Source organism: Chamaea fasciata, unplaced genomic scaffold (assembly GCF_029207755.1).
Source record: "Chamaea fasciata isolate MVZ Bird 193981 ecotype frontalis unplaced genomic scaffold, bChaFas1.0.hap1 SCAF_7, whole genome shotgun sequence".
Classification (NCBI taxonomy): domain Eukaryota; kingdom Metazoa; phylum Chordata; class Aves; order Passeriformes; family Sylviidae; genus Chamaea; species Chamaea fasciata.
The window spans coordinates 58,453,560-58,469,612 of NW_027094092.1; the positions used below are offsets into that span (position 1 = coordinate 58,453,560).

At 43.6% G+C, this 16,053-nt stretch overlaps 1 protein-coding gene and 1 long non-coding RNA gene across 3 annotated transcripts in view; one reads left to right on the forward strand and one right to left on the reverse strand.

Moving 5' to 3' along the window:
* Positions 1-7,570, reverse strand: part of ARID4A (AT-rich interaction domain 4A) — a 46,680-nt gene extending 39,110 nt beyond the window's left edge. The window contains exons 1-5 of one of the 2 annotated variants that reach the window (XM_066189043.1): positions 7,534-7,570; positions 6,863-6,924; positions 5,514-5,624; positions 3,060-3,125; positions 2,096-2,186 (exon numbers count right to left, since the gene is read on the reverse strand). In XM_066189043.1, the coding sequence (XP_066045140.1) occupies positions 2,096-2,186; positions 3,060-3,125; positions 5,514-5,624; positions 6,863-6,868 (274 nt within the window). In that variant the 5' untranslated portion in view covers positions 6,869-6,924; positions 7,534-7,570. The remainder of the gene's footprint in view (positions 1-2,095; positions 2,187-3,059; positions 3,126-5,513; positions 5,625-6,862; positions 6,925-7,533) is intronic. The other variant, XM_066189044.1, reaches the window with a different exon arrangement.
* Positions 7,571-7,989: 419 nt separating this feature from the next.
* LOC136292822 (uncharacterized) lies at positions 7,990-14,782 on the forward strand. The gene is made up of 3 exons (XR_010721972.1): positions 7,990-8,288; positions 9,795-9,920; positions 10,551-14,782. It is a non-coding gene; the product is annotated as an uncharacterized lncRNA (long non-coding RNA).
* Positions 14,783-16,053: the final 1,271 nt, after the last annotated feature.

Consider the following 16,053-nt stretch of genomic DNA (forward strand, 5'->3'; position numbering starts at 1 on the left):
CTTAAATCTCCCCTGAGCTCCGAATTTTTACAAAATCCTAGCAGTCTTAACACATTTGCATATGGAAAACATATTTTATTTTCTCCATTCTGCCTGTCAAAAAATATTATTTGGGGAAAGAAAATTACAGTAGTTAATTATTTCCATTGGTTCAAGTTTCTAAGGAACTGCACTTTTATTAAAGTATGAAGTAAAAATCATAGCATGCATGATTTCTCCCTTACATAATTGGGGAGAGTTCAACAAGTTGTTAAATATAAACAACAATCCATTAACACTGGGCAGAGCATTTATTCACTGTTCAAATTTCCTGCTCATCAAGTAAAGATTTTTTGGCAGAAATGCACTGCTCAAAAAAACAGGGAAAAGAAAATAAAAAAGAAGAAAAGAAGAAAAAAAAAAAAAAAGAGAACATGGACAAAACTCATCTCCTGAACAAGAGATTTAAAGTTCACATAACAAATGTAAGAGGACAAATGTCTTCTGGCCCAAATTCAAACAGAATTAGTTGAAAGTGCTACTTGAAAACTGAAATAAGTTAGGAGTTCTACAATTAAAATGCTAACTCATAAACCACAAAATTGTTAGTTCAAGACTGTGTTTCTGATCACTTCTGTAACAGAATGGTGAACCTCTGAAAATCCATAAAGAGAAGTTAAAGGTCCAGTGTTCTATCTCGAGTATGTCACATCACAGTACAAAACTAAGCAGATTTTAAATCTTCTGCACTTCAAAATAATCTTGCCTTTCCTCCCTGACCTGACATCCACTACAGTTTTACAGCAACGTTATAATCCTGAAGAAAAAGGCAAAGAACCATGAGCTTTGTCAACCAGCTTAGAGTTAAAGCACTCAATAACAATCATAATCATAAAGCAATAAATCCTTCCAAATTATCTGCAGAGCTTTATCCTGATCCCACCAAAGACTACATAACCTCACCTACTGCAAACGGGAACGCTGAATTACTGAAAATAGCTTATTTAAATCTTAAAAAGGGGTTAATGAACCAAAATGATTAAGAGTTCATGGGACAGAGGACTCCTCCAGAGAGGATGAAGAATATGTAGTAAAGCTGAATACATTTGGTACCCAAGGCAGCTAATGAGAAACACAGAGGTTAAATTTACAAGTACTAATCTCCAAAGCAATGCCCAAGAGTAGCATGTACAGGACAATTAACAGGAGCATATTCCTTCTAGGCAACTATTAGGGAATAGAAGGCTCCTATTCTTACTGCTGTAAGAAAGTTGTGCAAAAAGAGGATGGGTGCTTGCAAAGCTCCCTGATTCAAATACTGTCGTTTTAGATTTGCTTATCTACAATCACATGAATGTTGCTGAGTTTTGTCATTCTGTCCTTAAAGCTGTTTCAGAAAAACCTGGAGATCAGAATTATTGAAAATAAGGAAATTTGTCTTACAATGAATTTTTGGCCAACACTGACATTTCGCTGACCCTGAATTCTGAACTTTCTATTTCAATAACTGAATGCCACACGAGCCTCCAACATGAGGAGAAAAGTAGTTTTCTATTTCACTTTAGATCATTATTTGAAAATTTTATTAAAGAGCTATGCACATTATAAATTAATACCTCCTCTTTCCTTTTTATTGTGTGGCACATTGATTCTTTTCTTAAAACGAAAGAGATTCTGTCTTCTGCTGATACTATCCATGTTTTCCTTGTGTACAAGCTTGCATACAGTGCAAGGAGGCTCATATATTTCAGTCATTCATCTCATGCCTCAGGTTTTCAGCTGGAAGAATGATTTTACAAGGTTTATGCCTTAAAATCTGCAAAAATTATTCTGAATTTCAGTAAGTGCAACAGCTCTCATTACAGGTACATTATGTCAAATAAAACTTGATTATTCAGCCCTGCAATTACTCGTGCAAAAGCCTCCCTGAACATCAATTAATTATTATCCTACTTGAAATGGAAAAGGAATCAAGATGTGGATGACTTAAAAAAAAAAAAGTCTCCTCCAAAAACTGAGATCATGCAACACAAGATGTAATTACTGACACAGTGACCTGTAACTCGAAATATATTGTTCAAAGATTAGAACCCATAAATGAAACATGGCCACTCACCTACAGTGTACCAACTGGCATCTGTCAGCTTGCTGATAACTGCTTCCTGAAAAGATCCATCGGGCATTTTGGTTTCAACCATTGCTCCAACCTGCAACAAGGAGCAGCTCAAGGTTACCTGGAAGCCCACACTCAGAAAACTGAAAAAACCACATTGATCCTCCCAGCAAGGCAGGTTTACTTTTTAAGGCTCAGTTTAGTTACTGTGCAGGTAAGAACAAAGGGCCTTCAGCAGGAAGGCTGAACTGCAAGTAGACACTAAAGCACTGAGAAACTCAGAATATCTAAATTCACCATGACTTCACCATCTCAAAAAAGAGAGGGCCAATAGAAAACTAATATTCAAAGTCATTAATTCATTAGTGATAATCATTCAATTACTACCATTTCTTATACTTCAAACACAGTTCTACTGTCAGCTAGATCAGAATTCCAGTAGCAGCTCCTGCAGGAACAACACAGAAAAGACAAATACAAGCAAGATGACCTTCTCTGGAAAACTCTATTTGCATTCAGTGTTTTTAACACAGCTCTGCATTTTAGCACACAACTGTTACAAAGAATGAAAATACAAACAAACACCTTTTTATATAAAATACATTAACAATTCTAAAATACTGAGCAATTGTATTTATTCTTGTCTAATGGGCTTGAACATGGCTTGGCACTCAAGTTGTTAATTACTTCTGAGAAGTTTGAACATTTCATTACTTATAAGAAATTACATATCTTATGAGAAGATAAAAAATCTCTTTGCAGGCAAAACTGTATCAAGTACACCACACAGAGAAGCATAAATAGCTAAAAAATTTAAGGCTTATTCCTCAGAACCCATCTCATCTAAAGTGATGAGCCTCCTGTTGATTCTGATCCTGAAGAACAGGTGCCCACCTAAACAGCATCAAAATTCAAGAGTTTTGGAAATTTATGTGGATTACGAAAGGAACGCATGCAATATACATACTCTTAGAGGTCCTTTGACTTGGTCATCTTGCACTAACTGAGTTGAGTTATCCCCCTTCAAGACCACCTGCAAGATATACATGAACTTTTTAATACACATCTGATTTCTCAATAGCACACAAAAACCACAAGAAAACACGTATGTGTCTATATACATACATACATACATACATACATACATATATATATATATATATATATATGTATATGTAAATCTTATTATCCAAATTATAATTATGAATTAAGACTCAAATGTTACTCTACAGAAAACACTAGGCAAGGCCAGTTTTACTGACAGGAAGCCGCAAGTATTAAATTTAATTTTTAATCTGAAACATCATAATTAAAGAACAGGGCAAATCAAACACCAGTCATTTCAAAGCAACTACATTTTTAGGTGAGTTTAGAATTTGATACAAACCAGGGCAAACCTGGAATTTGGCTTCCAGATGAAAATATTAAGCAGCGTTTTTCCATTTCTCTGATTCAACTCTAGCATTTCACTGACAACACTTTAATTACTAAGCAACAACCAAAATAAAAGCCCCTCTTAATTAAAAATCTATCCAAAAATCACCACACTTGCCAGGATAACAGCATTTCTGCTGCCTTGAGCAAGTTTTAATGGCAAAGATGGGGAACACTACCAATGTGATGAAAATAAGGATCAGTTACAGTGTAAAGTAAACTCTGCTTCCCCCTTTAAAATCCTACATTCTAGAAGGGAACAGTGAGGAAACAGAGTGAACATCAGCCCACGCAGCTTAATTTATAAAATTCCAAAATTTCTATTTGTTTTCAGGAACCAAAAGTTCCAGGAGCTTGCTTTGATAATGATGACCAGTTTTCTGGCTCCCCCAATTATCCTCCAAGCACAGACTACACTGTAGCTGTATTTATAAACACAACAACAGTGGCATGCCAGAACAGCATCGGTATTAACACACATTCAGGTTAAAGATGCACTTTATGCTGATATAAAATTTAAAATAAAAATTGCAGAGGGATGAATACAGGTTGTCCTGCTGCTCAGGAAAAGGCTACTGGACGTTTTTGGACTTTTAGCACTCTTGGCAAGCGTGCCAGGGTGTGCCTACACACTCTTAATTACAGTATCAGGCTTAGCTTGTTAAAACTCCTATTGTTATAATAGAATTGAGAGGCAGCGACAGGAATTTCCACCAAGTAACAGCAGCCTCATGTAACTCCAAATCTTATCGTGGAGTAATAAAGCATCTGATCCTAATGAGAAAAAGAAACTCCTACCTATTAAGAGGCTAAATGCTCTACCAGACCAGAGATGCAGTCAAAATCCAGCTTGTCAGACCTGCACGCTGCTTCCTACAGAGCTTCTCATTAACACAGATTTCAAAGAACACAAGTTTCCCTAAGTACTCATTAAGAAGAGGCAAAAGGCTCCAGTATCTGGATTACATTTTTTTTCTATTGATGAAAAGCACTCTGATAAAGTGATATTATCTATGTGTGTAACTGAAGAGGCTGATGGCTTGTTCTACTCGATCTAAGCATTAAAGCAGACAAAAGCTTGGATGTATAGTTACAAAAAGCAGCTTTCACCTCAATTTGTTGGGGATTTTGGGTCACTAATGCCTTATTTACTATCTTGGAGAGCAGGCACCAAAGTAGGAAGTGGGAAGACTTTGAAAAGACAAAGGAGAACAACAACTTCTACATTTACTTTCAATTTTAACTTGAATTTAACAAGGTTTTATTCTCACATAGTGGCATTAAGAACAGTATTACAACACCAAAATGACAACCTGTCTCTTGGCTGTTCAGGGAAAAGCCCTGTAAATGTGAATGAATACTATGTGCCAATACTATCCATGCACAGAAATTCAGCTGCAGCCAGGGCATGCTGCTTTAGAAGCTGCATCAAGATGCTCAAAGCTTAAGTATTACCCTGGGCATTGCTAAAACTTGGCCTAAGAAACAAATTATTGCCATCTCTCTTGCTGTTGTCTTATTTTCACGTTGCCTTTTCAGTTCCAAACTATAAAAGTGAGAGTGTCAGTTGCTATGAAATGGAACTTCTTCTGAAGAAGAAGTAGTTCTTATTCCTTATTACTCATGCAAAGCCGTAATCCTGTATTTGTGACATCAAAACTTATTGCTGGGAAATTCATGCATTTGAAAACAGAAGACAAATGCAGTCAGGAAAGAAGGAGGAAGAAAGCTCCTTTTTGTTCCAGCATGCCACTAAAAACTATAATAATAAAAAAAAACAACGCTTCCCCCCAAAATAAAGAAAAAAAAAACACAGTAAAAAAGTCCCAAAGCGAACAACAAAATATGAAGAAACCCATTTAAATGTTGTTTAAAATTCATACAATGAAGTGATGAACGTTTCCTAATCCTCAGGAGTAGGATCTCCTGTGACAGCCCTTTCAGCACAATGCTTTACCAAAACCAGCAGCAGCCCCAGCACACTCACCTTGACTTTCACAAGCCTTTTCACCGTCTTAATCTTTGCCTCACAAAAGGCACCTCGGTACTTGGCACTGACATCAGTCCCCACTGTCAGGTAGGCAGGCTCATCTGCTGCCTGGAGAGAAACAAAAACACAAAAACTTCAGCTCTCCTTCAGAGTTACAGCTGCATCATTATGTATTTCATTTTATACCTTGACTTTTAAACCTATTGACTTTTAATTGATAAACAGTGTCTGTCCTTGAGATTGCCATAGCAGGGTTCTGCAGAAGGGGAAAAGAAAAAAAAAAAAAAAAAAAAACCCCAACAAGTTACAGGAAGTTTTGGTCTGTCACTGATGTTGACACACCCCTCCTGTCAATTCACCGTCAGCCTCTCCCAGAAATGTTTCAAAGGATATTCACTGATACTCGGGACACCTGCTTATAAAAAGGGCAACAAAGTAAAGGAGTGACTATTAATTCTGGTAGTTTCTATACAAAAGAAAAATATTTCAACTGCAAGAAGGCAATATAACAGACAGCTGTATTTTTTCAGCTATAAGCAATCCAATGGCACAGATTATTTAAAACGTTTGAGATTGGTGTCATCCCAACACTTACAATTAAGTCTATAACATTCTATATATAGGATTTCTTTCCTGATGACTAGAAGGAGACCTCTAGAGAAATCTGTTGTAATCTTTCAAACAGCTATTAACAAGTATTTTTCTTTCCCGGAATGCCTTTATCAAAACTTAATTGCCTGTGTATTTTTAAAGAGAAACACTCATCACGTTTTCCTTAACATGGACTTTAATACTCAACATTTCACTTTACTGTGCTCATTGCAACCGATAAACAAGGACAAAATTACCACATTGAAAAGACAGGAAACGAGTGCAGAATCTAAAATAAAAATAGGATATGTATGGGTTGGTTTTTGTTTTTTTTTTTTTTTTTTAAACTTGATATTTCATTCAACTCCGAAGGGAAAAGGAAAAGTTTTGTAAATTATACCGCAATTGTTGAGCCTTTGTACCGAGCAAACCGGCAACAGCAAAGGCGGGACAAAAGCAGTGGTTTTGCAAACTTGCCATAGCAGCTGCTGATACAGGAAGCGTTTAAAGACGGGAGCCCGAAGGACAACAACAACAACTCGGAGGCGATGAGGATGTTCCGAGCGCTCCAACAAGGCGGCGAGAGCTTTAAACCACCTGCACCTCGCCGGGGAGCAGGAGCAGCGCTCACAGCACGCACCGAACCCCGCGTTCTCCCACCGCTGCCGTGCCCAGACGGAACGCGATTAAAAATGAAATCTCCGGAGCGGCGGGCGAACGGGGCGGCGATCCCCGCTCCCGCCGGAGCCGCCTACCTTCATCCTTAAGGGTTATGTGAGCGATTCCAGCTCCAGGACTTCTCCTCGCACGGGAAACACTGCAAAACAAGAGCGGGGGAGGCTGAGGGCTGAGCGCGGGGCTCCCCGCGAGGGGCGGCGGGGGGAGCCCGGGGAAGGCGGAGGGAGGGACGGAGGGAAGGAGCCGCCGCCCGTCCCGGCCGCGCCGAGGGAGCGCGGCCGCCGCTTCCCGCCGGGCGGCCCCGCGCTCGGTGTGTGTCACGTCGCCATTTGCTCCGCGGGGCTCAGGGGCCGCCGCCCCCCGCCCGCCCCGGCCCCCTCTCAACTTTCCGCGGCCCCACCGGGCCCCCTCCTCCTCCCGGACTCGTGCCTCCCGCCCCCCGGGGCAGCGTCGCAGCCCCCCGGCCCAGGGAGCGCGGGGGCCGATCCCGGGGATACCGGGACAGAGTTGGGGGGTCCCGGTCCCGGGGGTCCCGCTCCGTGAGGGGGGCGGCGCGCGCGCCCGTGCGCTCCCCGCGGGCGGGGGAGGGGTGGCGGGGGGGGGTTTAAAGCGCAGCTCCCGGAGCCGCTCCGCGTCCCCTCCCCCGGGACGGCGGCGCGGCAGCCGCAACTCCGCCGCCGCCTCCTCTTCCTCTTTCTCTTCCCCCTCCTCCTCTTCTTCCTCCTCCTCCTCGCGCGTCCCTTCCTACCTGCGAACTCCTCGTTCCGCAGCCCCCGCGCCGCCCGGGCCCCTCCGCAGACGGCGGCGGCCCCGGCTGAGCGCGGCCCCCGCTCCGCCCCCCCTCTCCCCCGCCCCCCTCCCCCCCCGCGCGCGCGGACCCGCCCCGCGCCGCAGCGCGAGCCCCAATAAACAAGCGGCGGGAGCGGGGCCGCTCCCATTGGCCGCCGCCCCGACGCCCCGCGCGCATTGGGCCGCCGCGGACAGCACCCCCATTGGGCCGCGCCGCGGCCCCGGGCGCACGGGATTGGCGGGCGGCGGGGACCGGAAGGGCAACGGCGTGATGTGATTGGCTCGGGGCGGGACGGGCGGCAGGGAGGGGGAAGGACGGGGCGGGGGCGGGGCGGCGGCGAGGGGGCGTGGCCGGAGCGCGCGGCGCGCAGGCGCGGCGGCCGCGGCGTCGGCGGCGCCATTTTGTGCGCGGCTCTTTCCCATTTTAGGCCGCGGGGAGAGGGAGGAGCGGGAGTGTCCGCGGGACCGGTGGAGGGAGCGGCCGGGAGGCTCATCTTGTGTTCCGCTGAGACGGCACCGCGTCTCTTCCCGGCGGTACGACGCCGTGGCCGGGTGTTGGCGGCGGCCCCGCTGGCGGCGGCGATGGCGCAGGAGCGGGCCCGGCCGGAGCCGGAAGTGGAGCGGCCGCCATGGAGGCGCCGGGACCGCCCGCCGTGAGGGCGCGGAGCGGCCGGGGCGGCCCGAGCGCCCCGCGGAGACACACCCGGGGTGCAGGTAGGAGCTGCCGGCCCGCGCCGCCTTCCCGCGGGGGAGGGCGCAGCTCCGCCGCCCTTTATCATCCCCGTGACGCGTGTGGGGAGGGAACGCGGCCGGCTCTGGCTGCTTGAGCGCTTCCCCACGGTTCCCTCTGCAGGAAGACGCGGCAAGGACAGGGCTGAGGGGTGTGGAGGAGGCTGAGGGCTTTTCCTGGGAGGTGTGTGGGGTGTTGGAGTGTCTGGTCCTGCAAGTGCGGCCTTACGAGGCGAGATACCTGTACCTGTCGGAGTCTTTTGAGAGAGTTTGGTTTCAGAAAGGAGCTTTGACCTGGATAAGTAGGAGTTACAGGTCGAAGCCTCTGATAAAATCATATGTTTTAACTTTAGTTTCACATTTTGTCATATTGTACAGAATTTGTTCTGTGGTTTATGGTAATACAGATGCGTAATTTTTACTCTGAAGCAACGGCTCCACAGTTTTTATTCCAGAGTGATGAGCATGTTTGCTCATGTTGGAACTGTTTGACAGTGCTCACTGTGAGCTAAAAGGCTTCTCTCAGAGTTACATAAAGCAACAGCGGAAAAACCATTGGGTTAATTTGACAGAAATATCTGTTAATTTAGGTATGGTTCCTATTTAAGTTCTGCTTTGAAGATGGCTTTTGTAATTTATTTTTTTTAAATAATTTTGGTGCTCTGGAGAGTAGCCAGAAAGGGGAGAGCTCTCTAGGGAGTTCAGAGGTGTGTGGCACAGGTAAGCTCTGAAGGTTTAATAATGCACAAAGTACACAAGACTTGTTTGGAATTGACTCTGGGTGAGGCCTGACATGGGGGAAGGGTCTGGAATTCTGGTGTTTGGGTCTGGGTTGTCAATGTAAAGATGGTTGAGGGTCTCTACAATGTGTCTAAAGGTTGAGGCGTTTAGTGTTGAGGGAACTTTGATTCTGTGCTGTAGTTTTGTTTTATGCAGTGGATAAACTGGAGAGTATCTGAGGGGAAGCCACAAGAGACCTGGAGACGGACTTTGGACAAGGGCATGGAGTGACAGGACAAGGGGGAATGGCTTTGCACTGCCTCGGGGCAGGTTGAGCTGCCATAGGAGGAAGAAATTCCTGCCTGTGAGGGTGTGAGGCCCTGGCACAGAGAAGCTGTGGCTGCCCCTGGATCCCTGGAAGTGTTCCAGACCAGGTTGGATGAGGCTTGGAGCCACCTGGGATAGTGGGACATGTCCCTGCCCATGGCAGGGGGGTTGGGATTGGATGATGTTTTTTAAGGTTCCTTCCAACCCAAATCATCCTCTGATTCTGTGACTTAGAATTTATTATGTCTAATCCAAATGTTAACAAAGCTTCCAAAATTCCATATGAATGTGAACTTCTGCTTTCTCTGTGGACTATGTTGGGCAAATCCTGCCTTGGATTGGGAGCTTTCCTGAGGCATGGTTTATATCTCTGTACTGAGTGTAGAACCATTCAATAAATAACAGTTTGTGTTTAAACTAACCAGTCTTGTTTCTGATTTCTAGCATAAAAATCCTGCCCCCATGGATGTCTCTGTTACAGCCAGCACAATTAGGAGGGTCGTGGCACATCACCCACCCAGCTGCTCTGAGCAAAGGACTTGATTTCTGTATGGCCAGTGAGCAGGAGAGGTGACTTGTTCTTTTATGGTATTTTAAGCACCTAAGAATGCCCAGTGGGCAGCTCCGCACAGCACAAATGTCCTCACACAGCTTAGGGATGATGTCTGGTGTCATGGAATGGGAATACTGTGCTTTTGGCAAGGCAGGAAAAAAGTCTAATTTTGGTTTCACTATCTTTTCATTGGAATAGGACCTTCAGGACTCAAGCGATGCCTTAAGCTCTAGTTTTCGTATTTGCAGATTCTGTGCTGCCTAGGGATGCAGTTCTGAGCTTCATATTAAGTGTCAGTCGGCTCCCTTCACAGAGTGGGGAGACAAAACAAACCCTTTTCCTGCTGGAGACCAAGGACAGTTTTCAGGCCCAAAAGCACAAACAATGATGGACGGAAGGGAGGAACAAGAAAATGATGGGACTTTATAACCTGAAGCTGTAAATGGGCAATTAAACCCCAATATGCAAATGGACTCAAACTTATAAAAGTGTAAGATCTCGTGACTGGTTAGTCAGTTTTTTGTGACTGTTCTTGGTCTACCCGGGGTGTAGCCCTGGCCAGACTCTTGTCCTGCCCAGGATGTATCCTGGAAGTCTTACAATAAATCTCTACTTTACTCTCTAGCTCTGTCCAATCTCTGTTTCAGGTCAGCCTTACAGGCATCACAAGAGTTACTCCATGATACTGGAATTTTTCATCCTGTCATTGTTAAGCAGCCCTGAGACTCGAAGCCATTCTGGATGGATCCAGCCTGTGCTGGATCTTTGCACTGTGCCCCATCCCCCTGTGCAAACCGTCACAGGGAAACTGTGGAAAGGTGTGGAAGAAATGAGCAGTGGAGGTCACTTTGGTGAGCCCTTTTATCGTGGCCTGTTGTGTTAACTGCACAAAGGTAACAGCTGAGAAGCTCTAGAGTGGGACAACCACAGTAAGTCATTTTAGTATCTAATCTCTCTAAACAGGCTGTGAGGGAGAAACATTTCGTTTTTCAGATCATTGTTCAAAGCAGCAGTACTTGTGTTGTCTGTACTTTATTAGCACCAAAGGTCTTGTAAATGCAGCACTGGAGATTTGCCTGGGGAAATGCATTTGACTCTTAGCTTGAGCAAATCAAAGGCTTCCTAATTTAAAAACAATTAAAAGCATTAAGGCACTCTAAGCATGACACTGGTCATTGGTCACATGGAATTCTAAGTGATGGCTGTAAGTAAATTAGTAAAGATAATGCACTTAAACACTTGAAAATGTGTTTGGTGTATTAGCTGCAGAATATACAGAACTCTTGCCCAAAGTCTTCCATACATTGGTAAGAAAGAGCAAATTTGGGAATGTCTGTATCTTACAGTTCTCTATAAGAACAGCAAAGTAACTTGAATGCATCACGTGGCTTCCTTCAGATCACAGATAAAGTAAGAAGATTTCTGGGATAAGCAAGATGGTTTTATTCTGTTCAGTAAGCACATTCTGCTCTTGACACACTGGATGTTTTTGTAGGTAAAAGTACTCAGAACACGTGTACAGTTGCAGCCAAAATACTGTAGAAATATTAAAAATATTGGATCTTATTTTAACACTGAGCTTCTTTCTCTGTAGTGGAGTAGAGTGCAATTCTGTCAGACTTTGCAGTTGTTCAGGAGACTTTTAGCTTTTATTTCTGTTTCCATTGTTTAGTTCTTTTTTTGTAAATGCACTTCCCCTTGGTGTTTCTGTTCTGTAGTTAAATAGGCAACCCTTTTGCAGATCCTTTTGTCTATGTGGAACTGCAGGATTTCTGTAGAAATTAAGGTCACGTGCTTCCCACAAAGCTTTGTTATCTAAATGATTGCAGACTGCTCAGAGGAGCATGGTAAAGAATTGTGAAGTGCAGGTATAAAGAGAAAAAATCCCAATAAATGTGAGGTTGACAGCAAAAAACGTCAGTCTGGAAGTCTGGAATAGCTGGATTATAAAAATGGAATATTAAACCTTTCCTGGTCAGGGAGAAAATTGTGCTTCACTGTTAAACTCTCAGCATTAAGTTCCTTCATTTTTATAATGGTGTGTGTGAGAGAGGGAAAAGAAAAAACAACTTGAATGAAACCTGTTAATGTTAAATGCTTACTTAGATTTTCCCCAGCTCTGGGACATTCCTGTCCTCAAGTTCCAAAAATGGACATTTAATTATTCAAACATAACTTGATGCTGATTTTAATCGTTGCCTTGTGAGGGTTCCCACTGGAGAAGACACAAAGCCTGGTAACCCTCAGGAAACCTGAATTTTGATGCATTCTCTCCACTGAAGTTCAGTGCTGAGCTCTTGGATCTGCTCTGGGGATGTTCTGCAGCAGTGCAGTATCTTCTGGACATGAGTAACCATGAGAATATTTATGATGTAGAGCACTGTCAGAAATACTTGTGTGAGAAACATCTCAGAATTGGAATTTCTATCAGCTCTGCAAACACAATACTCACTTTGTAGTTGCTTTTCCCTGCAGCCCCAGTAAAGTGATCCAAGCTCTTGGCAGCAGCCTCAGTGATCTCCAGGCAGGAGCAGCAGCTCCATTTTTCCTGAACGAACCATGTTCAGACTTTGTTGTGCTGTGTGGCTGCAGCTGTGAGCTGCAATCCCACGTGTTGCAGCGTGTGCAGGAACCAGGGATGCATTCCCTGAGGGTGGTGGTGGCACTTCTCAGCTGATGGAGCTGCTGCTTCCCCCTGGCCTGTGAGCTTTAATAGCAGACAGAAAATGTCCCTTGTTTTAAGACTGATTTGATCATCTTGTGTTTGGACAGAACAAGAGCTGTGTTGTCAGAGGCTATTTTTGTTCTTTCTGGTATGTAATTTTATGATAGCTGACATATTTGTATCGAATGTTAACGTTGGCTAATTTAGGAGCTACGTGCTTATTGCCAGGGTTTACTTAAGCATGGATTCTAAAGCCAATTTTTGCATGTTTTGGCATGTGGTGTTATCTGAATATAGATGTTTAATTTCTATGTTGTTGTTTAATAAAGGGATGCAACATATGGAATTTGATAACAAATACACTGAATTTCTTGTATTACTTCTCAGGACTGCAAGTTGACATTGGTGACGATAGTTAGAACAATCCTGGGGAAGTCGTGCAGTGTTGCAAAACAACCACACAGCACTGCAGGGAAGCTGAAGATTTGTGCAGCAGCTTTAATTTAGATGTGGCAGAGGATTCTGTCATCACCTGCAATCAAGTGATCAGCCTGTCTTTCAAAACTTGAAGTAGGTGCTTGAAGTCAAATTGAGAACTTAGTTACTGTTCTGGGTAGCACTGCTCACACAGCCGCTGAAGGAAAGTGTTCTTACGTATGTTTAAAGTAGCACTTTGGGTGCCAGCAGTAAAGGTGAAGGATCAAACTGTACATTTACCTGTCATCAGTTCTCTTTCAGGCTTTCTGAGTAACATTTTTCATGGCAGGCAGAAGACAGGGGTTGGTACCAGAAATGTATCCTGTGGATGTACAGGCTGCATCAGTGCATCAGCCATTCCAGGGCTGTAAATGTAATTTTTTTAACTGGCTTCCAGATTATCTCTGCAGCATGCAGCATTTTTTTCTTGGCTTCTGAGGTGTAAACCTTATTCCTGATGTAAATTCTTTATTTGTGAAAGTTTTGGTCTTTCAAGAGGAGAAAAGAGGTTTTTTTACAGGATTGAAGGAGTGGTTTTTGTCGGTAAATAGAGTCAGTTACCCATCTAAAGATTGAATACATTCTATGTTCTTGAAATAAACTTAAATAGAAAACATTTAAACTTATACCTGAATCCCTAAATAGTTTGTATTCTTCCTAACAAAGTCAGATCTGTAGTTTATAATTACAGCTCTTTTAGTAAACTCCCATCTAAATCAAATGTACAGGGGAAAACTTGAAAGCAAAACCCGTGTGGGTTTGGGAGTGGCAATTACTTATTTCACTGCTATGAAAACCAACAGGAGAAAAAGTCTTTTGAAGTTCTGTGTGTTGCATTTGAAGAACCTAATGCAGTCGTCTAAGTAAATTAGGATGGTGAAATAAAAGACACTCTGCCGTAAATATTTAACTTCTAAGATCTACTTTGTAGCAAGTGTGGTCACTTCTTCAGCCTTTTGTGATACCACACTGGGAGTAAATGTTTACTCAAGAGATGTCTGATGCTGCCCGTAGCTGCTGAAATTGGAGAGCTGAAACGGATTTTTCACTTTGGTATAGAGAACTGACTCTGGCTGAATAAATCTCTTTACCTGTGTTAGATTCAGGGTTTGCTTATTTTTCAGTAGTTTGAGTGATGTGTCATGGGCAATCTGAAGTGAGAATCTTCCCTGTTTATCCTTTTATCCTACCTGTTGCTAGTTTATATCTTAGACTGATTTTTTTTTTCCTCACTCCCTCCTGGTAAGACTTTTAGCTGCAGCAGTAGCCATGTAAAAACACATAAGAAGGAAATAAAGCACTAATGAGCCATGTTCTCATGTACCAGAATCTGAAAACCTTGTGCAAGTGGCTTGCAGAGTTCAGATTTTTACTAAAATGCATCTACCATACTTGTGGAGATAAAGAACAGGATTCTGATATTGATGGTGAGTCCTTGGACATGGTCCACCTGCCAGAGTAAGGGTGTCTCAGGCTTGCCAGCACTGATAAACTGGTGATTAAAATACTTTATTGTTCCAATGCAGAGGGTAGAGCAACGTGATCCAGCAGGATCAGGACTGTGGATTCACAGTCCTTCCTTGTAACCCTCCAGCAGCAGTGTGTGTGTCCCTGAAGTGTCACTGCAGGCTGTGTGTCACTACCAGCCTGGCACAGAGGGAAGCAGCTGCAGCACTGCTGTTCAGCATGGCTGCTCAGCAAAAGAAAGCTGGTGAGGGCAGTGGCTACATGGCCTTTCTTCCGGGGCTTTTGCTTGTCCAAATTATTTCAATCACTGCAGCTTAATTGACTTTTCAGTCTCAGTTAGCAAGACTGCAGTTGGTCAGTATTGATTCTTACTTAAAAGTATTAATGCCCTCAGTCTTTTGAATTGAATGTTTTGAGCTGTAAGTAGCTGCTGTTGGTGAGAATCTAAAGTTCAGCCAGTGGTTAAATTCTGCGTTTTTTTCCTGCTCAGCCATCTTTTCCAAAGCTGTTCTTCATTTCTCCGTGTCTTTTGGAGGATATTTTTCCAGGTAGCTCATTTCCAGGTGGCCAGGGACTTGGCTGCCCCATCAACACTTGACCTGTGAATTAATTGCCAGACTGTGCTGTTTGCAGGATTTTACACCTTCAGGGATGTGCTTTCCCCTGCAGTGCTCCCCTATAGTGTCACCTCATTAGCTACAGCTGTAAACAGAGCTGTGTTGTGTGGCATTCAGAACTCCGACGCAGCCAAATACATGACTTTTCAGGGGGTTTTATTGTTCTGGATCCATGGAAGATGTATTTGTGGGAGTGATCTGTTGTTTCCTTGCAAGCAGCACAACAGGATACACTGGTCTGAGGGTAGATACAAGCACTGGGCTGGGGGAAGCAGCTCTTGTTAAACCAACTGATGGAAAACACATTTAGCTACATTTTGGTTCTGCCTCAAGCAGCATTTCAGATCTGTTTCTATTCCTGATGTACACAGGAAAGTGTTTGGGGGGAAATGGGCTTTCACTTGATGGGGTTTTTTGACTGTAGGAACACCTGGGGTTAGAGTTGAAGCTGAGCTTTGAACATTCTGCTAAAGTATCTGGTGCTTCCTGTGCTGCTCCTGTCACCTGTTAATGTAGTCTAATGGAATAGGTCTCTGTTCTCTCTGAATGTAATGAAAGAAGCAGATTTCCTGCTTTTCTAAAATCCCAACAAACAAGATAATTTTTATCTTCCAAATATTTAGGCAGCACTTGGGTGGGTTTTGGGTGTGTGTGTGTGTGTGTGTGTTTTGGAATGCATCAGTTTTCGGGTGAATTCACTAAATTTGAACCTACTCTTAATCTGGTGAAATTGGAATCCTAATGACTGATTTGGGATATGCAGACAATATGTATAACAAATATATCTAATTTTATGCAGCAATAAAGCACACCATGTTCTTTCTAACCCCTTGATTGGCTTGTTTCATCACGTTGCCTAAAATGGTATTTTCAGTGGGCAGCTCCTACACTGTTTTTAGGGGAGACTTCAGGGGATTTCAGTTT